Source organism: Austrofundulus limnaeus, unplaced genomic scaffold (assembly GCF_001266775.1).
Source record: "Austrofundulus limnaeus strain Quisiro unplaced genomic scaffold, Austrofundulus_limnaeus-1.0 Scaffold65, whole genome shotgun sequence".
NCBI lineage: Eukaryota > Metazoa > Chordata > Actinopteri > Cyprinodontiformes > Rivulidae > Austrofundulus > Austrofundulus limnaeus.
Genome location: NW_013952467.1, coordinates 1035486 through 1061693, shown reverse-complemented (window position 1 = coordinate 1061693; position 26208 = coordinate 1035486). Strand labels below are relative to the sequence as shown.

At 39.2% G+C, this 26208-nt stretch overlaps 2 protein-coding genes across 4 annotated transcripts; both read right to left on the bottom strand.

Annotated features, from left to right (window-relative positions):
* Positions 1-497: 497 nt before the first annotated feature.
* srl (sarcalumenin) lies at positions 498-14324 on the bottom strand. 3 transcript variants are annotated; one of them, XM_014010090.1, is made up of 7 exons: positions 14240-14318; positions 8204-8296; positions 6355-6450; positions 5628-5663; positions 3608-3724; positions 2804-3037; positions 498-2714 (listed from the first exon to the last, which is right to left on the bottom strand). In XM_014010090.1, the coding sequence occupies exons 1-7, from the start codon at positions 14298-14300 to the stop codon at positions 1903-1905; spliced, it is 1449 nt and encodes a 482-aa protein (XP_013865544.1). In that variant the 5' UTR covers positions 14301-14318; the 3' UTR covers positions 498-1902. The 3 variants fall into 3 exon arrangements, with proteins under 3 accessions (XP_013865544.1, XP_013865546.1, XP_013865545.1); XM_014010092.1 differs by lacking the exon at positions 5628-5663 and having other exon boundaries at positions 6387-6450; positions 14240-14324; XM_014010091.1 differs by lacking the exon at positions 5628-5663.
* Positions 14325-16197: 1873 nt separating this feature from the next.
* On the bottom strand, positions 16198-24143 carry tfap4 (transcription factor AP-4 (activating enhancer binding protein 4); the record flags this gene model as incomplete). Its single annotated transcript, XM_014010089.1, is given in 7 exon segments — positions 16198-19024; positions 19162-19329; positions 20653-20802; positions 20928-21098; positions 21185-21283; positions 21368-21533; positions 23994-24143. Coding segments are annotated over 7 exon segments (996 nt in total). The 3' UTR covers positions 16198-18871.
* Between the last annotated feature and the right edge of the window lie 2065 nt (positions 24144-26208).

Below are 26208 nucleotides of genomic sequence, written 5' to 3'. Positions count from 1 at the left end.
ATCAAAAACACAACCACCTAATATCCATAACAACCATGTTTAAAGAGAGCTTTCATTTTTACTTTTTAGCACAGCGTCATCTAGTGGTCATGATTTGGATTTGCAGTATGAACACAAACACTTCATGGAGAACTCACCTTAAAACAAAAACTAAAATAAATTTAAAAAAATCTTCAGTGGTTGAACTTATCTGCATTGTGTCTCAAATAAAACAATAACAATAAAGAGTTAGTGAGACAGGACATGAAGATAACGTGAAGTATGTGTGTTTATCTTACCAACCTGTTGATTTTTGATATATGATTTTTTTTTTATTAAATAAAAAAGTTTGAAAAGTTTGAAAATGTTTTGGTTTTCTTCTCTCTCTCTCTGTTTAAGTATAAAAGAAAAAAAACACTTGGATTTTTCTTTAAACAACTTAGAAAAAATATGGGGGAAAAGCCAGTTTGTCTGTTTTAGAGAAACTGAATTTCTTACATCTGAAACTAGTCCAATCATCTCATTAATGTGTTTTTTATTAATTGAAAAACACAAAACACCTTTCACAAAATGAAATAATAAAATAATACATGTCTCTGCAGGCTGTTTAGCAGATTTCTTAAAGACGTGTTTGACCATTTAAAAATCCAGTGTCAAACAATGACACTGTATTTTAAACATGAGCATGAACATTTGAAGCTTTGCAAATTAAATTTTCTACAAAACTTGAAAGCAATGCTTTTGTAGAGGTCAGGGGTCAAATTGTGAGTCCTTCTATCCACACTGACAACCATCCACTCTTACTGTTTTGCAGTGATTCAAAACTGGATTTTTCAGTTCACACAATTTAACATCCATTTGTAAAGTTACACAGAAAAAAAACTCTTTAACTCACAAAAAAATGGCAGAGGTAATACAAAAAGACAGCTGTAACTCAAGCATTTTATTAAGTTTCTTTTTATGGTCGCTCGGCTGAAAAGAGTTGTGCAGGGCAGCTTATTACTGAAAGAAACATAAAAAAATACACAGTAATGGATTTCTGCCAAAGAGTGGCAAATGTATAGACTCATACAAAAACAGGAAGAAGAGTTAAGAACTGAGGCAGAATGAACAAGTCCTCTCTGCTCTGAAGACTTACGCTTGAACCCTGACCTCTGCCTGTTTCACAGGTTGTCAACAACCAAAACTTCAAATGTAACAAGAGAAAAAAGCCTGGATTGGTTCACATGTTGAAAAACACTGTAAGGTGATTTCTTTTTGTTTTATGTTTATGATAGAAGAAAAACCCATGCAACTGTTTAAATAAATGTGACATCTAGCATGCAAAGACAATCTATTTCAAAAGCAAACGATTTGAATGATGAGCCAAATGTAAAGCCTTTGTATAGCACCCACAAAAAGACAACTTCAAGAACAACTTCTGAAGCTTTTGGAATTGACCTGCTGCAATGAATTTCTGTCTCCATTTTTCTTGTTTTTGTTACAAGGGAGTTGGTATTTTGCCTTTTTTTCAGTCTCCTCATGGTTCACCATTTTTGTTTGATCTTGTCAATTTCATTGCCATTTCTGGTTTTCTTCACATCAGTAGTTCCCCAATCCCACAGTTGAGACAGTCCAGTGTGATTGTGCAAGGAGAGAGGAGAGTGTATCAAAACTCTGTGAACAGTGGCATCTTCTCTTTTCTTCAGCACTTTTTGTCCTTAAGCTGCCTTATTTGAACACTATCTGGATCATTCTCAAAGTCTCCAAATGCATCTTTCTCCCCATTCTCCTTAGAAAATAATATTATTAATAATTAAAATACTAATGCTCTTCTTTGTTCTGTCTCCCTAAAAATACAAACGTCCTGACAAAAACAGGATTGACCTTTTCTCTTCTCCTTCGCTCTCCTCACTCACTCCACATAAGTTATTTTTACGTGCCTCAATTCTTTCGGTAACGATTCTTTGGCTTCTCACCACACCCGGTTGCCTCGCAGGATGACAGGCCAGGCTGTTTGCCAGAGTTGATGCTGCTCAGAAGAGCCGGCAGTTCATTGGTGATTGCCTTCTCGATCTTTTCCAACAGGCAGCCTCCGATGTAAGAGCACTGGGCTGACAGTGGCTTGAAGTTGGTGATTGGGTTGATGCCGAAGAAGTCGCGGTAAGCATCTCGGTTAGGTAGGTCAAACTTGCTGACGTTGGTCTTGGCCAGGATAGATTTAAAGATATAGAACTTGTCAGGGTCGTCCACAATCTCCTGAAAGACGAGCTCAGGGTCACTGAAGAAGCTCATCTTTTCTTTAAAGGTCTGGACATAGCGGTCCACCAGCAGGGCATGAATGCGTACACGGATGGCATGTTGGCGGATGAAGGCAATCTTGTTCTCCATTCGATTCTCAATCACCTGATTGAGGTCTTCCAGGAGGGAGATTTCTTCACGCTTGAAGAGTTCACGGCTGGTGTCAGGTGCATAATCGTATGGCCAGAAGGAGCTGACGTAGACTCGGGGAGGTTCAGTTACATTGATAAGAGGGGCTAAGCTCCAAAACAGGGCTCCATAGACTCTCATTAAGTCCTGGGTAGCCAAGTTGTCAGCCTTGTTCAGGATGATGCGGATCTGCGACTCGCGGCCTTTTAACTGGCGGAAAAGCATCTCCAGTTCTAGGCCGACGTCGAGCTTGGTGGGGTCAAAAACCACAAAGATCAGATCTGCACGGTCTATGAACCACTGGCAAACATCATTGAAAGGGTAACCTGGATAGAAACAAAACACAGAGTTACCAAAACGTACTAAGTTGTACTTTCTGAAAGTGTGGAACAGACATCCAACCCTTCTCCTTCACCTCTCTCCTGCTGCTTTCGGTTCTCAATAATTCCTGGAGTGTCCACAAACGTCACACGCTCCAGCAGTTTGTGAGGCATCTCAATACCAATCAGCTTTTCCAGGAAGTTTTGGCCAAACTTTTCCAGAGGAGAGAAGGAGCGAGAGCTGTCTGCTGCCATAACAATACCCTCAATGGAGCGTATTTTTTCCCCGTGCGTGATAACCGTAAACTCAGAGGTAGTGGGCTCAGCCCCTGCAGAATGAAGACACAGAGAAAAAACAAAGGAGACATTAGCAAGAACATTTTAAAAAGGGGATAAAGATGTAAACGTGCAAAGAAAATGTGAAATAAATTTCACAAGCGCCTTGGATTGAATAAGATTTTGAAAACATTGGTGTTTTTTGCCCTCTTACTTCATTAATCATATTAAAATTCTTGCAAATACGCACTGACCTGTGTTAATATAATCTTCTGATAAAGAACCATACATTTCTAATGATTATTTAAGATTCAGTTCAGGATTATGTAATCCTGACTGAGCAGATATGACAGCACCTGCTGCGCAAAGGAAAGGAGGAGGAGAGAGCTTATTTCTAGTAGAAGAGCGGGTTGGAAGTTGATTATTTTATGTTATTTTATTGTTTTTTTAATGTCCTACAGGCTTTGACGTTAAATAAATTTGAAACTCAGTTTTTGAAATAATGTGGAAAACTTGAAAAAATGAGTGAGATTTGTCCGTACACCTGCAAAATGAGGAAAAATCCATGTAAATTATGGACAATCTGTACAACTTGACATGTAGGATGGTTGAATAATATATACCTGTGTAGAGCTGATATGGGCTGTCACTTAAGCCCAGGAGGTAATTGATCATGGAGGACTTTCCAACACTCCAGGGTCCAAGGAACAGCACCATGGGCTTGGAAGTAATCTCACCATCTGTGGAGAGAAGTGACACAGGAGACTGACATTTCAGGAGGGCTAAACATAAATAGCAACATGTAACCACCTTTTTTCCAGATATAAATAGCAATGCACAACTTCATAAACTTATGCTATATGTAACCCCGTTTTCCCAGTTAAACTATCCGTCAGGATGCTGTGGAAAGATTGCCCAACAACATAATGCAATGATAAGCTCTTAATGTAAAGAAAATCTTCTTGATTAAACATATATATGCTAATTTTTAATTGCTGTTTTTATGCCCAAAGAAAGATATGTAGGAGTTCACAACTTGCAGTCTAACAAATCTGCAGTTAAAATTATTTTTGAAAAAAAATGTAAGTGTTGCTTCTTTAAAACCAAGGGACCAAAGTTAAAATCAATGTAGGATTTTAAAATGATTGGGAAAACCCTGCAAATAGTTTTGACATGTACAAGCTTAAATGATTTGTTAAATATAATATTCACTTTATGGTGATATTTTTCACAGCATCCCAACTTTTTTCTAAATGTGCTTTTACATAAAATGTAATGTGGACACCGGACAGAAAATCTAAACAGCTTCGTAAATTCCAGACTAAACAAGGGCCAAGTTTTAAACATCTTGACAGGAAATTATCATTTAAAGAAGCAAGAGAATTAAACTGTACGAAATGAAAATTTAAAAGTAATATTTTTGAGGTGGCAGCAGCAGAAAATTCAAAAACATGCAGTCATATTTAACAAAATGGCTGATGGGTTACTTCATGAATACAGTTTAAAATAATAAAATCAAAGCAAGCTGCATGTCTCCAAACAAGCCATCGTGTGTATAGTGGATGTGGTTTAGGGGTGTTAGTTCATCATGGTTTGTACAAGTACATAGTTTGATTACGAAAAAAAAACTACAATGAAAACTTAAAAAACATTTGAAAGATAAAAAGCTCCTCTTCTGATGCTAATATATTTTAAAACTTAAAAACTAAAAAAATTTAAATGAAGGAGGATAGGTCAGATTGTCTGAAGTGGGTTCTGACTGGACTGACGAGCTAATGGCTAGTCAGAGAGAGGCCAAAACTGCTACCTTCTTAAAACAAGTCCAGTGTCATAAATTTCATGGTGGTTCTTGCTAATATTTTTCTTTTCACTGCCATCACTTTTGCATTTCAAGGCCAAGTAAAAAATATTATGACATTCTTGCTCCAAGTGTTTCACACTGCATAAAAAAATGCTCAAGCTAATTGCTGCTTTTTGTGCATTCAAATAACCACACTAGTCAATGCAAACTTAAATTTGGAGTAAACGTTTCTGAAATAACATTTGCACAAACTACAGGATCAGGATTGACAAAATAAATCCACTTTGGTTTTGACTCTGGACCAGTGACAATAGGGAATCTGATCAGAATTAAACTCTTTCCATAGTTTAAAGAGCTATCTACAACAGGTAAGATATTATTTGTTTATAACCTTTCCCCGAAACTGAAACTGAATTCCTCCACCACCCTGCAAACAACTAAAGCCAAAGCTGGACATGCAACCCCCTCTATTGTTTAAACATTCAAATTACACAAAATACCAATTAGTCTTTTTGTTAATGATATGCATAAACTGCTGCCTAAGAACATGAACAAGCTCATGTTGGCCATGTGAAATATTTCATTTATTGTCCTCCCCTTTTGTTTCATTTATAGATTTTGTTTTAGCATTGCAGCTTTCTGTGGACTGAAGCTTTCACTCATGGATCACTCTCATGACATTTCACTGCACTTTATCCGGTGTCACTTAAAGTGAAGCATGTTTGAAATATTTCGATCAACAGAGAGCAAATTTATCAGGAGAAAAAAAAATGACGGTGGAGAAGAGGGGGCTTAGCACTTCAGGCAGTGCCATGCACAGGTAAGCCCCTGCCTGCACCCACCTGTGGCTGAGTCCCCCAGGGTTCGTCCGGGGTATGCTGTTAGATGAGGGAAGGAAGGGGGTGGGGGGTGGGGGGGGATGAGGGGAGGACAGGAGAGGGTGGAGTACACAGAGGTGAAGGAGAACTCAGTGAGGGAGTAAGGTTTCAATGAGAAGGGGTAGAGTTTCGATGAATGAGTGGGAGATCGTGGCTGGATTTCATGGGAACATGTTTGACCTACAACTTGTCAAGCATGTTTTTCAACAAATGGATGGTGCAAAAAAGTGGACAGGTAATGCTATAAATTTACTCTCTTGTAAAAAAAAAAGGTAAATGTTCATTTAGAGACAGGATAGTAAAACATTTATCTGCATGCAAAACCACAAGAAGGTGAGATTATGATTATGGGCAATTTGGAGTGTTCAATCTAAATGAACTAAAATAGAAATACACAAAGCAAAACAAAAACTTCGAATAAGAAAAAGAGGGAAAATAGATGAAATTCATAATCTGAATTATGATGATGAAGGATGAATTAATGTTTGATTATTTTAGTACACTTTAATTGAACCTGATTAGAAACTCCAATAATTAATAAGGAACAAGATTTCACAGCATGAAGCTGTTCATTGACATTACAACGTTTATGCATATTTAAAGAAGTTTTTTTTTAAAAAAAAAATCAGGCAAAATCAAATAGAAGCACACAACAGAAGCAAACTGCAGATATGAGTGAAGTTTCTGATACCTGAGATCTCATGCTGCCTCAGCTCATTGTACCTATAAGCCTGTTCCATGGGCTTGATGGACGTGTGGTAGATCTTCCGCAACTTCTGTATGGCCGCTGGAAAACAGAGAAGAGAAAGGACAGGAAAGAGTAAGACGAAAATCATTATTGCAAATTTAATTTGATCTGTTGTACCAACGTTTCACTCTTTTTCTCTTCAAAGTATTCATACCCCTTGAACTTTTCCATATTTTGTCACATTACAACCACAAACATAAATATATTTCACTGGAATTTAATGTGAAAGACCAACACAAAGTGGTATACAATTGTGAAGTGGAAGCAAAATTTTACATGAATCAAAACATTTTTTACAAATAAAAAACTGAAAAGTGCGACGTGCAAAAGTATTCAGTCCCCTTTTCCCTGAGTGCAACCAGTTGTATTCAGAAGTTGCCTGATGACTGCTAATGACTCAAAAGGGTCCACCTGTGTGTAATCTAATCTCAGTACAAATACAGCTGCTCCGTGACGGCCTCAGATGTTGGTTAAGAGAATATTGGGGAGCAAACAGCATCATGAAGTCCAAAGAACACACCAGACAGGTTAGGAATATGGTTTTGGAGAAGTTTAAAGCAGGCTTAGGTTATAAAAAGATTTCCCAAGCTTTGAACATCTCACGGAGCACTGTTCAATCCATCATCCGGAAATGGAAAGAGTATGGCACCACAGTAAACCTGCCAAGACAAGGCCGTCCACCTAAACTTACAGGCCGAACAAGGAGATCACTGATCAGAGAGGCAGCCAAGAGGCCCATGGTGACTCTGGATGAAATGCAGAGAGCCACAGCTCAGGTGGGGGAAACTGTCCACAGGACAACAATTAGTCGTGCACTACACAAATGTGGTCTTTATGGAAGAGTGGCAAGGAGAAAGCCATTGTTAAAAGAAAACCATAAGAAGTCCCGTTTGCAGTTTGCCAGAAGCCATGTTGAGGACACAGCAAACATGTGGAAGAAGGTGCTTTGGTCAGACAAGACCAAAATTGAACTTTTTGGCCACAATGCAAAACGCTATGTGTGGCGGAGAAAGAACACTGCACATCACTCTGAAAACACCATCCCCACTGTCAAATATGGTGGTGGCAGCATCATGCTCTGGGGGTGCTTCTCTTCAGCAGGGACCGGGAAGTTGGTCAAAGTTGATGGGAAGATGGATGGAGCCAAATACAGGGCAATCTTGGAAGAAAACCTGTTGGAGTCAGCAAAAGATTTGAGACTGGGGCGGAGGTTCACCTTCCAGCAGGACAACGACCCTAAACATAAAGCCAAAGCTACAATGGAGTGGTTTAAAAAAAAGAATATTCATGTGTTAGAATGGCCCAGTCAAAGTCCAGACCTAAACCCAATTGAGAATTTGTGGCAAGATCTCAAAACTGCTGTTCACAAACGCTCTCCATCCAATCTGACTGAGCTTGAGCTGTTTTGCAAGGAGGAATGGGCAAGAATTGCAGTCACTAGATGTGCAAAGCTGGTGGAGACATACCCTAAAAGACTTGCAGCTGTAATTGCAGCAAAAGGTGGCTCCACAAAGTATTGACTCAGGGGGGCTGAATAATTTTGCACATCGCACTTTTCAGTTTTTTATTTGTAAAAAATGTTTTGATTCATGTAAAATTTTGCTTCCACTTCACAATTGTATACCACTTTGTGTTGGTCTTTCACATTAAATTCCAGTGAAATATATTTATGTTTGTGGTTGTAATGTGACAAAATAATATTAAGGGAAAAGTATAGGGGTTCACATTTTTGGCATATTACAGACAAAAAGTTAAGACAGTCAACAATAATTTAGTCCTTTTTTCTCCTCACCTGCAAAATCTGCTGCTTTTTCCTCTGATGCAAGCCGCAGAGTTTCATCGATGTGAGATCTGTCTCTCAGGGTGGAACTGAACTCTTCCTCCTCTGAAATAAAATTCAAAAGAAGAGTCAACAAGCTAACTTGGTTCCACGCCTCGGGGTGTTTTTCTTTAATGCTCGCGCACTTTTTTTTTTTTTTTTTACCAATGTAACTACAGCAAGGTGCTTAAATGTTTTCCTCAAACATAAATATAAATTGTCATATTCAGTTTTTATATAACAGTCGGTGGGAAAGGAGGCAGAGAATCTGAGAGATCTTATTTGCTTCACTTGTCATCTCCTCCTCTGAACCATCAAATTACATTGATCACAGCTGTCAGTACAATCAATTCTTAATTTAGAAAGCAAATGCTGAAAATAAACAGACAAAGACATGGCATCTCCATAGGCTTCAAAATGTGCAACAAAGAGACTGAAACAGACAGGGACTTCCCCAGTTTTCTAAAGAGGCTGGAGTCAAATGGAGCGTTCCCTTCAGTAATAGAAACAATGATGTGCAATCCTCTATCTTATCAGCTATATTTACCCACCAATCACAGACTATTTTTGAGCAGTGAGGCCTGTCCTTTTGTGTCCAGAATGAGCTTTGTGTCACACCTCCCACACAGCCCTGCAAACAAAACTGCTACAGCTTTTACACACGGGAGCTTTAAGGAAGTCTTGTTCACTCCGTTTCTGCGGCCTGTTGTGGAAAAATTGTGAAAGCGAAAAAAAAAACCCTGTTCTGGTTCTGGGAGAAAGTTGTGATCTTCAGAGGGGAGTGGCAAGAAAATGATGGACTCTCAAATAAAATGTTCAGACTGAATCTTTTCTGAAATAAAATATTCCTACAGTCTGGGATACATCCTTATCTTAAGTCAACATGTTCCAGCTTTCAAGCAAACGATTCTGCTACTGTTTGTTTGAAATACAGGCAGATTTTAAGAAATGCTTGATTTGTATATTCTTTGAAATACAACTCTGATCTCCATAACCAAAGGTTCCATCACAACAAAACAGAGTCACACAAAAGATGACTGCTATACCTAATAAACACACACCATTGTTGTGGTATCCTAACATCACAAACTGGAGTAAAGCTATTGACCATGTAGGCAAAGATTTCTAGTATTTCTTGCCTCGAGTCAGAATGACTTAACGCTTTGGCCAAAACCAACGATACATCAAATGACGTATGAAAATATTATATTATGTTTGTTTACAAGCAGGAAGAAAGCTTCAGAGGGTGTTCAAATCCAATGAAATGATCTGCTGCACTCATTTACAAAAATAATAATGAGAAATCCATTTCCAAATATAGTTTCCTTTAGCAAAAAGTAGTAAACGCAGGTACTTTAAGTATACTAATTCTAAAATGAAAAATAAAAAATAAAAAAGAGTGTATTTCCATTTGACTTTTATGTACTTATCTGACTTAACCAAGTTTATCTTACACTATACTTTTCTTGTACTAAAAGTATTTTAAAGTTTAAGTATATTTACTCTATACAAATGTTTTAACTTTTGGCCAAGATAAACTTCACTGGTGCACTGAAAGTACATTTTCACACAGGCTGTTTGTTTGTAGTATATTTCAAGATTTAACTAAAAAATATACTTAAAAGATTACTTTCCGTATACTTCTGAGCATACTTTCATAAACTTATTGTGGGCCAACTCAATTCTAGAAGTATACTTGCCAGTAAACTGCTAGTATACTTATATTAGTGTACATGGCAAAAAAAGTACACTTGGGGAAATACACTTTTATATACTTTAGTATACTTAATGACATGTACTTAAAGTATACTTTTTTGGTATAAACTTAAAAAGACATGATAATACACTTAAAAGTATACTTTTTATAAACTTAAGTCCCAGTTTAATACAGACAAGTTTTAAATTAGTAAACTTTCAAGTACACTACAAGTACATGGTGCCTAGTATACTTGATATACCGGTACTTAAACTTAAACTCAAGTATACTTATTAAAATGAACTTCAAGTATACTACTTTTTCTAAGAGTTGCTTGGCATTTAAACAATCAGGTATTTGATTCGGACCATAGAAATCCAAATTAAACATTTCAGAATTTCAACTATTCTGCTTTACGTAGACTGTGTTTACAGCATGAGATATACAAAAAAAATTGAATGGAAATCACAATGATGGTGAGTCCACTCAGAGTCTGAAGAGGCTTTTGGCAGAGCTCATCTTTTCCACGCTTCATTAACTTATCACTGAAGCACTCGAAGCTAACTGAAGCGGCTACAACTTGCCTCACCTCTCACAAGAGTCACGTCTTTTAACACTTGCTTCTCGAGTGTGTCTAACCGCTGTGAAGTTGTTAACACCTTCCCAAAGTGGCCAGTCCCGGGAGGCTCTGCACCAGAGCTCCACAAGGATCAGAGAGGTAACGTGGCCACAGGTTGGCGAGTCTGGGATCCCAGCTCCAAATGAACCCTGCAGGAGCCAGGAGAGCTGAACCCTGGATATCTGCAGCCTGAGCCATGTGTCCTCTCTGAGCTCGTTGCCACACAACCCTCTCTCAGTTTGGGAAAACATTCTGATGGCGTCTGCACATTCTGCAGGAATGTTGCCGATTTAAGCCGACCATTGCCTCTCAGAGGCAGAGGTCATGCCTCTAATATAGACGCTCCATTCAGTGGTCAAAAATAATGATAATAATTCTAACAGTTGGTTAGTGAAAACAGAAGTGCACAAGACATAACATGTTTCATTAGAAATATTTCTATTTTAATTTGATTCAAATGGGTGCTACATTCTGATGCATGAATGTTATATTTATTTACACACCATGTCTATTAAATACTGTGAATCTGACTATGTGAAGTCTTGGGATCATGTTCCACTTGCAGGACAGTGAAGGTAAATTTAATTAAGCTGAATACGATTAGAGCAGCAGGCCTGGAACCCCCCACTTAGAGGACTTAACTTGAGCACTTGAGGATTCAGGCAAATTTTAATAAAGGTCAAGAGATTCCACTGGAAAGATCAATGACTCCGTTTTATTCTAGAAGTGAACGTTTTAGTTTAACTTTTCATTTGATAACTAGTAGATTTTAGAAGCTTTGATGTAACAAAGATAGAAAAATTTATGATTAAGAGGTTTATAAATCTAAAAAGTCATTTTACGACTTAACGCACAGTTTCATCAGTGAGGATCAGGCGTGAGAACAGTTAGCTTGAGTTTGCTGTGGTGAAAAGACGTCATGGATGGCAACAGGTGGCCCAGCTTGTGGAGCTGGTGCTCTCTGTGGTCAGAAATAGTCCCACAATGGTTCAGGAGTTAGACAGAGGAGGAGGCAGGACGACTGCTGCCTATTTTAAGATTCTGACTGTTTGTCAGTATGAAGACTCAGACATCCGCATCCGACAGAGCTGACATTTTATAATACTTGTTATCGAAGGGAGACGTCCTGCACTGACACAAGCGGGGCAAGTTTTGAATTTCAGTCACTCAAAACACATAAAACACTAAATGATGTTCCTGAAATTTATTGCATCTACCAGGAAATGCAACTTGAATAGAATTTGATTTGGTGCTTCATGAGATTTTCAGACAAAAAGTAGAAAGACAATTTGTTTAATAATGTTTAAAAAAGTCATCAGTAACTCAAACTTGTTTGATCCACATCCATGTCTGTTCTTTGCCCTCTAAGAGTTCACCAAGAAGCAAAACAGATTTTAAAAAAGTCATGAGGGCAAAGGGACTTTATGCTGAGGTGTTGATCTGATGCTTATAGCCCGGTCCAAAGAACATCAGGTGCCCTTGAGGTGCAGTCTTAAAGAGGAATAACACCATTTAGCACAGCTCATGTGTTTCCTCTTCTACAGCAAAGGGATGTCCCAGACATGCACGTCCTTACAGGAAATCACATACAGTTCTTTGGACACTGTAGCATTACATGAAAAATGTAAAAAGTTAAGGAAAAACAAAAAACAAAAATAAAAACAAAAATCTGACTTTAAAGTGGGGGAATATAATACAACGCTGTAAGGTTTTATGTGTTGCTCCCCCTCCCACAAACTGATAATTTATATAAACAATTTTGATATATTTCACTGCATTGACAGATTTCTAAGATAAATAGTAAAATCTAATGAAATTAGATTCCTTTGTAAAGTAATGAACAATTAGTAATTTAGTTGTTGAAGATGTTTCTTTGAACAACCTCAGTTTGGAAAAAAAAGTTTAATGAAGTCAAGACAATTTTTTTATGATATTATCTGAATTTTAATATTAGCAAGAGCAAATATCTGTACATCTGGTGCTGCTTAGGAAACTTAGAGGACGAATATTCCTTTTTTTTTACAGGCAGAATAAATCCCAACACTTTTATTATAACAAAAAGTATTTATTAAATAGAATTTGCATGAATCTCTGTGACCTTTTTTTAAAACTGGACTCGCTTTAATACAGCAGAAATCCAAAAAAATCTCCCCGCAAAAAGGTTTCTACCAAGTCAGATAGGCTGTCTAATAAAAATATACCAAATTCAGGAAACTTAAAAGTTTGTAGACAACAAAATACATGAGGCCACTTATGTTCAAGCAAAACATTAAATGAAGATGAATATGTCAACAAAACTAATGTTTTAGATTATGCTACAAAATGTTATAGAATAAAATTTCATATCAAAATTACAATGTCAACAGCAAAAGACCTTCTTACAATATTTTCTACTGCTTTAAAGGTGTTTAACAATCTTTGCTGAAGCAATAAATCAATTTCTTTTTGATTTAGAAGGAGATTTCTGCTTCAAATCCTAATTAGATAATCAAAGTTCCTAACAATATTTAAACCTGCACAAGTATTTACACGAGGGACTCCATGATTCCCATGTATCAAATTTAGAGACTGAGGCACCCAAAACACACCTGCACAGGCATGCAGAGGGGCTCTGTGAAAAACGTGAGCTGCAGTCACAGCCCAGCCCCTCCTGCCTGGAGAACGCATGACCCTAAAAGGCCAACTGCTGGGAATAAATTGCAATTGTGACAGTGCAGAGTGACAGCAGCTGTGCAGCGTATCCAAAGCAAAGCACGATGTCCAGGGGAGGGGAGGGGAGGGGATGGGAGGAGGGTAAAAGTTTGGTGGGGGCTCAAAGGGAGGGAGGAACTGCAGTGGACAGTGTTGGGTTTCAGGCTTTCCAATCTTAGACACCTGACCGAAGGCTGGAAAACAGAAACTCAGTTACGGATTGTGGATCTGAACGCCACCCCAAGGACAGCCAGGGGTGACACACAAAGGTAACCATAACTGCACAAGTCAAGACTCAGAGATCAGTCCTCAGATTGGACAAGCACTCAGTAATTGTTCAAGAAACTTATCTCAGAGCATGTCATGTGATCATAACAACTGTAATAAAGTTATTTTTATAACATTGTCAACTATCAATACAAACTATGCAGCAAATATTCAACGAGTTCCTCAGTCACTCTGTGTCCCTTCACTCTCCAGCATGGCCTTTCTGTTCTCCTCGATTAGACTAAGACTTTCCATCAGCTGGTGGCCTGTCTTTTGGACAGCTGACATGCTGTCAGGCCACCCCCCACTTCCAAAAACACAAAAATGAGAAATAAGACGAATGTCAAATCCAAAGGTATGGGTTTTTGTTTGGTAAGAAATGATTAAATATATTTAAAAAGAAAATGGTAACAGGTGCCAACTGCAAGCCGAGATGGATTTTGAATAGTCCAGCCTAGAGAGAAAACGTGTCAGCATTTCTATCAATCCTTGGCTGGTTGTTCATGTCAGTGCCACTTCAATTTAATAACTTCCTCAGGATATAAAAAACCCAACAGAACAGCTTAACTTCTCATCATATGATAACTACTTTCTGACACGTTCGTTACGCCAGCCTCTGAAATTACATTTCACCATTTCATTCATCAACAGAATATAAGCTAATTCCATGCCAACAAAACCTTTTTTGTGTGTAATCAGAACTATTATTATTATTACTAAAATGCTTCTGTCTTACCTGCTGTGGCCTGCAAAATCAGCAGGGTGAGGAAACAGCAGATTGAGACTGTACCCTTCATGATGGCTGCCAGGAGGACTCTGATAGTCTCACAAGCTATATATATTGAGGCAGGAAGGTTAAAGTACATGTGAAGGGAAGAGGTGGAGCACAGAGAGAGCCAGCTGGTGGGGGGGGCCGAGGTCCCGGCTTTTGAGGTGTTACAAGTGCGCCACGCAGGCCCTAGAAGCACAAACAACTATTTCTTCTTTTTAGAATAGCTACAGCCCAACAGCAGTGCGTGAACCAGTTTTTTTCTTCAAATGGACTGAGACACAGTATTTCACATTACCAGAATGAAAACGCTCAAATGAAAAGGTGCATTTTTAACTAAATTACAAATAATCAAAGTGAACTGGAGAAATCACCTTCATTCACAAACTTAAAAATCAAAAATGTGCTCCAAGTAGTGCTGAAGTCAGCTGTGAAACACATACTGGTGAGCAGGACCCAATGTTCATTCAGCTGCCTTGTCAGAGAAAGTTATCACCACGAGAAAAAGTGTGAGAATCAGGAATGAGAGCGCTGAGGAGAATTAAAACCCACGTTGTCACGTTCGAATCCCTCACACGAACGCTGGTGGATTACTGCTTTATCACACTCAGGCAGACACAAAGTGGCAGGCATAATCTCAGAGTTCCTCTGGAGTCATTTTAGCTGTGAATTAATCCTAAAATATGGCAGGAGTTTCTTACCCATCCCAAGTGACTTTGGAAGCATGTTCAAATTCAAGTTCCTTAATCCCAAAGAGCTTCTTTGACGGTGGGAAGCTCTGTGTGAGATTATTTGTTCACGAGAATCTGGTTTTGATCGGCTTCTATAAGCTCTAGATGTTTTTTTTTCTGTCAAATGCATATGAAGAACTCACTCTGACAGCTGGGTTTTGTTGTGTTTTGACTGTTAAATCAGTGATCCAACTTAATTGCCAGTGCTTCTGATTCAGTCATCTGTATTTCTGTTACTTGTTCAGCCTGACAGATGGGTTTTTGTTTCTTCCATCTCCACAGTTCTTCAGCTTCCCTGTTTTCCTCGTGTCACACACTTTCAGTTCATCTGTTATCATCGCAGCGTTCATCCACTAATCGGCCTTCCAAGCAGAAAAAAAGTTTTTGATTGTCATTCATGCTAGTTTCTGGTTGGTTTGTCTGAGTTAGATTAGGAATATACATTTTGGCAAATTATATTTGCCTGCCTGAACACTAAGGTTCTCAACACCACCCATGTTATGTAATGGTAATTATGTCCACCATTTCTTTTTGTTTGGCTGGCAAATTAATCATCAAATTAACTCATTATTTTCACTGGATGCATTTTAGTAACGTGTGTGTTGGTAGGTTTCTCTGCTTCTACAGCATTATTTTACTTGGCAGTAAATAAACATCCTTCAAATTTTGTGACATTACTATGATTTTGAAAGTGAAAAAAGAAAGAATAGCCAATTTTGATACAGGATTTAAGCAAATTTACAGTTCAGACCCCATTTCTCATATTTCTTTATTATATTTTTTCCTTCTTTAATGTTTAATCTTAGTTTGTCTGCCATTAAAGTTCACTGTTCAGACATTTAAAGTTGAACTGAGCTTAAAAAGAGCACATCTTTGAATAGATTGATGCATGTCAGAGAATGACAGCAAAAGATGCCATCCGCTGTCCCCTGGCAAACATTTTAATTGACACAAAGAAGGTGGTCCGTCTTAAATTAGCAGTGCGGGAGAGCGGGGGCAACAATGTTTCAGCATCCCGTCCACCAACCAGAAACAGACACCCATCCAACAATTATAAGAGTGGTACCCTATACCAGAAGAAAAAATAAAAATAATACAAATGTTGGTGTTGTAACGCCTGCAATTATATCAGGTAAACTATTGTTTGAATTAGTCATATTCAAATTAGAAAAAAAAATTCACACTGAGGCCAAATGTTTAAAAAACAAAGTACAAACTTTATTATTCTGTCTTTACAAAGGCACAAGCCTCTTTATCCCCAAAACTTTTCTTGAAAAGGAAAAACAATAGCTTCTTGATGACCGTATGCACCGACAGGTCTTTTAAAAAAATGACAGAAGAAAAAACAAGAGGGTAAAAACTGAAACACAAAATGTGTGAAAGATATTGACAATACACGAAGACAGGGTAAAATATGCAATAGAACAGAAAACGGGAGTAAACGGGACAAGATGTCGGACTGACACGAACGGATCGGGATGGGGATACACAGCTGTGCGGTTTTTACTCATAACCTCAGGAGCTTCAGCTGAAGAGATGCTTCTTTGCACACAAGAAAGAAGCAAATTACAGTAAGTGCTTTGTAATCTTCCCCCACATTTAGTTCTCCCAAGGCCCTCCCCGCTAATCTAATAATCTGATATGTCCACATAAAGTTTTGTAACATAGAACACAGAGTGTAAAAAATAACTCTCAAACAAAACAAATGGAAATAACCCAGTTCTGGGATTTAGCAGAAACCTTTCCAACAGATACTGAGAAGAACAAAAGAACGCTCTGCGAAAAGCAGAGTACATTTTCCACATCCAGGAATCCCCTCTCCTATGAAGACACGCGTCCCGTGATTCAATTTGACTCATTTCAGTGCAGCTGACATCAACAGGCTTAAAGGGTAATTCCATGACATACAACATGAGGAGTGTTCCGTTAAACAAACGATCTGTCCAGCACCTCAAAGCTCCGTCTGTGCACTGAAGCAGGGAGGATGAGTACGCTACCAACTGCTGTGATGTGTCAAAAGACCTAAAAGTTACCAGTTTGAATCGCAAAACTTTATTGAAAATTTATGGAATGTCTTACCGTGGATGTTTTTCCACATAATCTTGTCTTTCAAACCAGAAATCAGTATTTAGACATACTTTGAACCCTTTAGCCAAACAATTCTCAAGATCCCTTGAATATCATTTGCATACCAACGACCTGTTTACTTTTGAGGCAAATATAATCAAAAATTGCAAACAGATAGATTATAATAACTAGGGATATAAATGCTATAACACACACTGGATTTTTCCAAGCCTGATTGGAAAGATGAAGGAAAAACCAGTGGCCGCCAACTGACCTGGTTAAAAGTATTCAGGTATTTCTCTAAGACCCCCGGGCTTTGTTAAGGCTGGTCTCCCTGCAGCTGTGGGACTATTAATAAGGCAAGCTGCAACCCCTCTCACTCTGCTACAACTCAATCGGTCTGTCAACCTAGACTTCCAGGCTAAAAAAAGCACATTTTATGTTAAAACGTAAGCAAAATTATGTAAGTAGCATGGTACAGTCAAATGAAAATGCACAAAATGACAGGTGATCTACGTTAGGAAATGCATAGAGCATGTGTGGACTATCCAGTTGCCCACATGAGACACACTCTGACAGTCTGCAAGGCATTTACCTCCTGTTTTCAGTGTTTTTTCCCGCTTTGATGAATATCCCAAAATTACAATGACAGAGGGTGGAAACCAAAAAAAAAAAAGGTTATTAAGAAGGAACAAACAAGTGATTGTATGTCGTATTTGAGAGTTTTTCATTTCAAGGCAAACGTGGTGCTGTTGGAGACTGCCAGAGTCCAGGGCACCACTACGCCCTGCACCTTCGAAACACTACGATACAACATACACACACACACTTGTCGATTTTCCTCAATACAATTCACAAATTAGCTTATTTACCAGGCCAGGTGCTATTAGAACCAAAAAATAAGGATTTTAAAACTGTCAATGCAATTTTTTTTTTTTTTGTCAGTCAATGAGTAAAATGAAGATCAGGCCAGATACACATGTGGGATTACTGGGAACCCAGCCCAGCAAAAACAAAAGCCAACTAACAGAAAATAGAGTCGTGAGCCCGAAAGTGCACTCTCTCTTATGAGCACCATTTAGCTGTAAAAAACAGCTTTAAGTTTCTTTTTTTTTCTCTCCTTCTTTACTTTTTGGCAGAGCCTTTAAAAACATGAAAAACAAAGACTTGACAACAGTAAAATATGTTCTTTCAACACTAAGCATTTAAAGGTGGAACTTCAGGACAGTCTTGCACGCTCACAGTGTCTTTCCAAACAGCTGAGATGGGTCTCAAGTGAAGGTGTTCAAAAAGTACGTCCATCTTCATAAATATACACAAATGCTGAATGGTGCCGCCACACTGCTGGGCTCTTCATCGACTTGTTCTTTTCATCAGTCACATGCTTTCAGGACTGCAGAAATATAACAGTTCTGGTAGCTAATGGAGATGTTTTAGTGGGGTTTCTAGTATCCAGTTTGACAGAGTATTTATAAAAACATCAGTCAGAAAAGTGGTAGCTCTAAGAACCTTTCTATAGATTCATAAAAAGAAATGAGTTGAGTGAGTGACTAAATGAGCAGGAACTAACAATAACTTCCTATCACTGTTAATCTTGGTGCGTTTTGCAAGTAGAAGAGAATGAAGGGAGGAAAAGAAAAAAAAAGTTAAAAAGAGAGCTTCAAATCAGACTACCAGCCCTGTCCACAGAACAAAAGTGCTGTGACTTTGTAGCCTCTTGTAGCGCTGGTCTGCTTGGGCCTGTTGTGTGTATGTGTGTGTGTGTGCAAGTGTGAGATACGCGGGATGTTAAGGGATGAACTCAAGGCAGCGAACAGTCATCGGGCCCGTCGCTGTTTGAGGCTGTGTCTGAGCCCGCCGCGTCAGAGAGGCCGCGTCCCGAGGTGACGATGACCGCTCTCCGCTGCTCCTCCTCGAAGCCCTTCCCCTGGGTGCCCTCGATGTGCTGGATTGCCTGGAAGAACAAGGAGGTCAAGTGATATATCAGCGGCAAAAGCACCCTCTAGTGTTCAAATTGAAGAGGTTTTAAAAACACTCCCCGGCAACAGTTTTCTTTCCAATAAAAGAAAAATAAAATTAAGCGTGACTTACTTGAACGATGGTGTCCAGATTCTGTCGAGATGTGGACACAGAGTTGATAACCGATGTCGGGCCCATGGCTACCACAGTGACGTGATGTGGCTGAGCAGTCTGAGCAGGTGCAGGAACGATGACTGTAGCATGATGTGTAGGTGCAGGTGGAGTAGCAGGAGCCAACACCTGGTGTAAAAAAATAATAAAACAGAAGGCACTCATTCCACTTTATTTTAATGTCCCCATTTCATTTGACTGACAAATGACCTTAATGTAAAGAATCCACTCCAAACGTACACAAACACAACACAATATAGCATGTTCTGAGACAAAAGCTGTATTCTACTGAACAGGTCAGATGGTAGAACTTCAAGATGACTCGACAAGCCAATGTCAATTTAGCTTTCGAGAAATACGAGCTTCCAGTAAGCCGTTTTTCAAAGTCGTGTTCAACTTGCACTTCGATTCCTAATTAAAATCAGTTTCTACAATAAGACTGATCACCCTAAAGAGGACTTTAAATCTCATTGCTTATCCAAGAACAAGCAGCCCAACAACTACATCTCAGACTAAAAAGGTACCGTAACAAAACCTTAAGGATTTTGATCACTGACAACATTCCCGGTGAGGATTTAATTTCTTTTTATGGAAACAAAGTTGCACATTTTCATGAGATCATTCAACTTTTACATATGTCATTATTTTACAAAAGCAAAGCTTTTTTTCTCAAGACACTGGTTTATCAGGTCAAGTCACTTTTCCTGAAATAACTAACCTTTTTAAGATAAGATAAGATAAGATAAGATAAGATAAGATAAGATAAGATAAGATAAGATAAGATAAGACAAGACAAGATAAAACTTCATTGATGCCACAGTGGGGAAATTTGCACATTACTGCAGCTCAGTACTGGACAGGTTGAGAAGAATAAAGAAAGATAAATAAAATAAATTAATTACCCAATTAATAAAGAAAGTCTATCACTTCATCAGAAATCAGAATACTTATCTGATATCGTCACATCAGAGAACATCTAGATCAACTCATCATTAAGTCATCTCCAAATGTCATGACATTGATTCTGATCGATGAAACTACAGGCAAAAGAAATTATTTTTACAAAGTGTAATATGGTCAGTGTGATGTGGATGGGCATATATCATAAGATTACTGATTGGCATCGCCTTCAGCTGGGGTGAGCGCTCAGAAATGGGACACTCTGGCTTTCATGGCAGGGCACAGAGACGTGTGAGCGGTTCATTTAACACACTGTAAAACTGTCAGAGTTGTTGACAACTCTAACTGTGGGCATGGAGGGGACTGTCATCTGCACCCACGTCTCAGTAAAAACTAAAGATCAGTCCAGTTGTGCTTTTATATATCATGAACATGAAATGGTTTGACATGAACGACTCAAACCCTACACTGATTGCTCATACAGAAGGAGGGAGGGATGTTTGGTGATGGCATGCTACTGTTTATCTAAACCAGAGCGAGATGTAAAGGAACCTGAGGGCTGTGGGCTGGAGTGAAGTCCCTCTCCAGCTGTTTCTGCTGCTGCAAACGAACAAGGCTTTGTGTTTGGGCCTGCTGCTCCTGGAACTGCTGGGCAATGGCCTTTAGTTTCTCTGGGTACAACTGAGAATCCAGGGAACGCATCTGGCACAAAATCGAGACACAACGTGTGTCAGTGGCCATAACGTCTTCAAACATCTAAAACCGTGTACCCCTGTGTGTGCGTTGTCTCCCCCTGCTGTGTCTGCGTTTTCCTTGTTGTTCATTACCTGGTCCTCCAGTATCATCCTCACTGAGCGTTCCTTTTCCAGCTGCTGCCTCAACTCGATCATCTCCCTCCGCAAGTCCTCGGTCTTCTCCTCTTCCAGAATGTCTGGTGAGCCGATGCCTTCGTCTTTCTCCTCTGCACGCCTCCTCTTTGGGGAGGAACCACTCAACTCCTGGGGAAAGCAATCAGAAAAGCGATGCGCGGTTTTTAAAACTACTAAAACTGAATATAGACAGCTGATGGCAGCTCATGCAGTACCTGTATGATTCGTTTGAGCTGACTGTTCTGCTGCAGTAGCCGCGTTTTTTCCTGCTCCAAAGTAAAAATGTACTCTGCCGTCTGCTGCAGGATGGCAGCCTGGAGGGCAAAGTTACAGTTCAGACCTTCACGCACAGCTACAGTCAACTCGTTGCTTGTTTGAAAGCGGTGTTCGTGACCCACCTTGCTGAGCTTTTCTCCATCGCTGTGTGGGATGAGTGTTTTAAGTGACTGGAAGCCAGCATTGATGCTCTGCATACGCCGACGCTCGTTGCTGTTGGCGATCTCTCTGCGTATGCGCCTCTCTTGGTCGCGGGCTGTTTCTGGGGTCAGAGGAATGTTGGCCAGGCTGAGGGGGGTAAAAAGGAGAGTAGGGGGACAAAGCCATCAGCTGACTACAAATTACTCACGAAAAGCTATAAATAAACCAAAAAAGTTTCACGTGAGCGCAAAAGACTTGACTGAACCTGCCCAAAAAAAATACACAACAGACTTCTTAAAGCTACTTCACAATAGACTTAATTCTTGAAAGAGAATTACGTTGTTTGACGGTACACATCTGAAGAGTCGGAACACATAATAAAACATATTAACATTGACTCCAGCTTACATCTCCACGTATTTCATTGGGGTTAGCAAACATTTTCATTACAATCAGACACAAAATAAAAAACATCCTAACCCAGATGCTGATTTCCAGCTGAGGGTAATTTTTTATCCTTCAACAACCTCTGTATCAACACAAGTATCTCTGGGACTTTTTCTCCCACCAAGCTCTTATCGGTACTGACTCAGCTGCTCCACTGCAAACACTGAGAACAATTGCACAGACCCAAATCAGAAAACCTGTGTGTATGTGCGAGCACGAGTGTTAAGTGTGTAAAGATATACACAAAAGCATCACTGCAGCAGCATATCCAACAAACACATCCACTGCCAAAACAACTGGGCCTGAACTTCACAAACATCAACCAAAACAGAGGAAGAGCCTGCCTACGGTGCTTCTGCTTTGTTCCAGCCTAACAGGCTCTTCCTCTGTTAGGCTGGAATAAAGCAGAAGTGTGGTATCAGGTAACTTAAACTGAAACGATTGGATGATTGTTTTACTCACACCAAAATGAAACATTATGCGACAAGTAAAAATGGATTAAAACTCTCCTTACTATATGTGGGAGGAAAGAAATACATTTGAAAGTTTGCTTTTCAAATGCAAGAAATAGTAAATGTAACAGTGTAGAGCATTTATTACTTTTGGACATCAAATAACAACACAGCAGATTAGTCAGTTATAAAAATAAGTGTTAGATGTGGGTTCATAAAAAATAAATTTGCATTTAAAATGGTAATTTTATTCAACCACAATGCAACTTACTAATATTCCTAGCGCTAAAATATTATATATTTTTATTTATGTGCATGTGTGTGTGGGGGTAATAAAAAAAACAATTTCTTACAGTAATCAATTTAAAACATTGTGGCTATAATGTATCAGAAATACCAACGCTTATGCTGAAAAAATATAGTGACACCATCAGAGAACTTTAAAAAAAATAACTATATTTCTCAGGTTTTGTCTTATTATTACTATTCTCAGGTCTTGTGTGTCTGGAAGTTGAAACTTATATGGTTTTGAGCTGCTGCTGTAAACACTCTTGTAAAAGAGGTTTTAAACCTAATTCTTTTGTGTAGGAAAATAAATGTCTAGAACACATATATAATTTTTTAAAAAGTGTTGTGTATGAAATCACAGATTTTCTGCGAGGATTTCAGGCAAACAAATACAACACTACATTTCCCAGCATGCCTCACGCCATCAGCAGCTGCAACAGCGAAAGATTCCTCCGCCTCCCTCAACAAACAGGGCTGCGGACGTATTGCTTGGCCTTCCGCGACACACACGCACACACACCCCCTTATTAATAACACCACTTTTAATTTTCCTGCCTCCCCGCGAGCATCAAACCCCTCCTCAGCGAACAGCCATCGCGAAATGTACTTTTAACACCCCCACAAAATAAGCGCCTTCCGTAGCCACAGTGGCCGACACCGCCGCCGTGCTCCTAGCACTCTTCGTGTCCTCCGCCATTACAACAATGCGGCAGGCAGCATGGCAGAGAGGTGCGGGATGAAAAGACGCAGTGGAGGCAGCTCGATAACGCGGGGAAGACGCGCAGAAACACCGATTTAAGCGTCACAAGTTCGACTTGCAGCGAATGTGAGCGCAGCTGTTCGGTTGTACTCAAGCAGTGAACGTTAATGTGACGCTATAAAACGGTACAGGCAGCACAGACCCCCCCTCGGCACTTTTTAGCACAAGCCACAAGCATGGCCGCACTACCCACAATAACTTCGGCTCGCTTTGAGCCATAACGACAGCCTCCACAAGGTGTGCGGCAACAACAAACACTTTTAGACAAATCCATAACACACATTTCCCCCCACAGCGTGCATATTGCAACACCTATAGGCGACAGAGAGGGATTATTTGAAGGCAAATATTCGGATGTAAGCAGCGTGGTGTGTACGGAACCACGTGGTTTATGTTTGTTGGCTACAAAATACACGGATTTCGCACGGAAATGTACAGAATATCACAGAGCGGATGTTAAAGTCGGAGCAGGGGACTCTAACACACTCGGTCCCAATTTAACTCCAGTGTTTCATATTAATGCATGCAGCTCCTCGTGTGTGAGTCGCGTACACAAAAACATCAGACGCTTGTTGCCATGTAGTCCCCCCCCACACGCAGGTTTTTACAGTAACAACACACACACATCATACTGAATGAAGCACATGTTGGTTTACACACCTACAAAGACCACCAATCACTTCTTTGTCCGTTTTCCTGAAATGTTGCAAGGAGGGCACCTTCTGAGCTGGTACCATGAAATACTCCATGCTCGCCTCTCGCCAGTTTGGTCCCCCCACCTCTTACTAAAAAAAAATAAAATAAAAAACAGTCTCTGTAGATCAAAAGAAAAGGAGGGGAAGCCCGTGATCCGACGTAGGTTAGATCGTCAGAGAAGATAAGAATCCTTCGTCCGGAGTGAGAATTGTAATGTTACTCGACTTCCAGCTGATGGGGTTCCCTCGTTGTGTGTGGCGCTCTACCTCTGTCTCTTTCTCCCTCCCCCTTTGCCTTCTCTCCCTCTGCATGACCGTGTGTGTGTGTGTGTGTATGTGTGTGTGTGTGTGTGTATGTGTGTGTGTGTGTGTGTGTGTATGTGTGTGTGTGTGTGTGTATGTGTGTGTGTGTGTGCAGCTGATCGGATGGCTTTCAAGGCGGGAAACAGCTGGTAGGAGTCACACATCGCACCACAAAAAAAAGGCCTCCTTCCGCAGAGACGGAGGACTGCGTGTAAACAAAGGACTATTTAGTGCACCCGTTTATCTGTCAGGAAACGCAGAAAAACGGGATTAAATCATAACAACGGCAAAAAAGGGGAATTTAAACTATTTTTTCTCGTATGATTTCATTCTTTTTCTTATTCTTGCTTTTTTTTTTTTTTTTTTGGAAGAGGGTCTATTTAACATAAACCCCATTAACCTCGACGCTGAAGAGTTTATTATTAAACCACACGGTTCTGGACTCATACATCTTTTTTTTTTGTTGTTACAATAACGTCACCGACGAGCTGACAGCTCAGTAAATAAAGATGGGGTCTACTAGAGGAGGGGCGGACACTCGAACAGCTGCGATAAGCGAACAACAGAGATCAGCTGACGGGCTGGCTGCACAGCAACAGCGCACTGAGGGGAGGACTGCTGCAGCCTGACACACACACACACACACACACGCACGCACACACGCACTGCACGACTCTGTTTCAGGTGCAAAGAACAGGAGGATAAATTATCCCAAACCTATATAAATGTGTTTATTAGATGAAACTGCGCAGCAAAGCCACCGGAAACCTAGACAGAAGCTTAATCAAGACGTGTTTAATTACTTTAAATCTATGGCAAGCTTTCGTAACATATATTCAAAGCACGCACCTATTTTATAATGTTTGAAACTGCCCGTGACATGAAAAAAAAACTAATAATAATAATAATAATAATAATAATAATAATAATAATAATAATAATAATAATAATAATAAAATAAAACCATAATGTTGACACAGTAGGCTACACATCTTTTAGGGTAAAAACATAATAGAAACCCATTTTGTCACAGAATGCTTATTTTTGTTTAGAACTTGGCCAAAGGGCGATTGAAGTGAAAATAAGGAGGAACTTGATCTTTTCTTTTCTTTTCTTTTTTTTTAAAATAGGAGCAGAAAAGTGAAACCAACAAGCAAGTGGCCAAACTTTTGTTGGTTAAATTTCGTGTTGCACACAGCAATACACTTTTATTTCTCAGACTCAGAGCTATACGTTATAGATGAAAACTCATTTTTACTCCCTGGCCTTTCATTCTGGTAGAGTTTGAGATTCTTTTAAAGCGCATGTTTTAAATGTTCTTTTTCTCTATTTTAAATTGATCTTATTGTTTACACTTCTGCATTGCTTTGTTGTCTTATTCATTTGGCTGAATTGTGAAGCACTTTGGTCAACTTTTGTTGTTTTTATGTGCTATATAAATAAATTGACATTGACACCGAAAAGGCTCACCAAATCTAAATCAGTTTGCCACATGGCTGAGGCCTACACAAAAGTTTTATTTTTTTATCAGTGATGACTCCAGTTGCCTGCTTATATTTACAATACAGATTAAAAAAACCTATGTAAAAATATGTTTAATATGCTCAGCAGGAAATTGAGAGTAGAGATTACAGTAAATTAAAGTTCAGTCTTGGATTCTATAGGGCAGCTTTATTGTTAAGGTTTCTGAGTCAAGTTATAATATTCTTTTTGTGTACATTTTATTTGGCCAGGACCAATACAGGACAACAGTTGTATTTGGGCCTTCACGTCCAAATATTTTATATTCTTGTTTAAACTATTATAAAATGAAATCTCTATAGCACATACAAAAAACTACACATTAAAATCAAACAATATACCTAAATGTTTATATA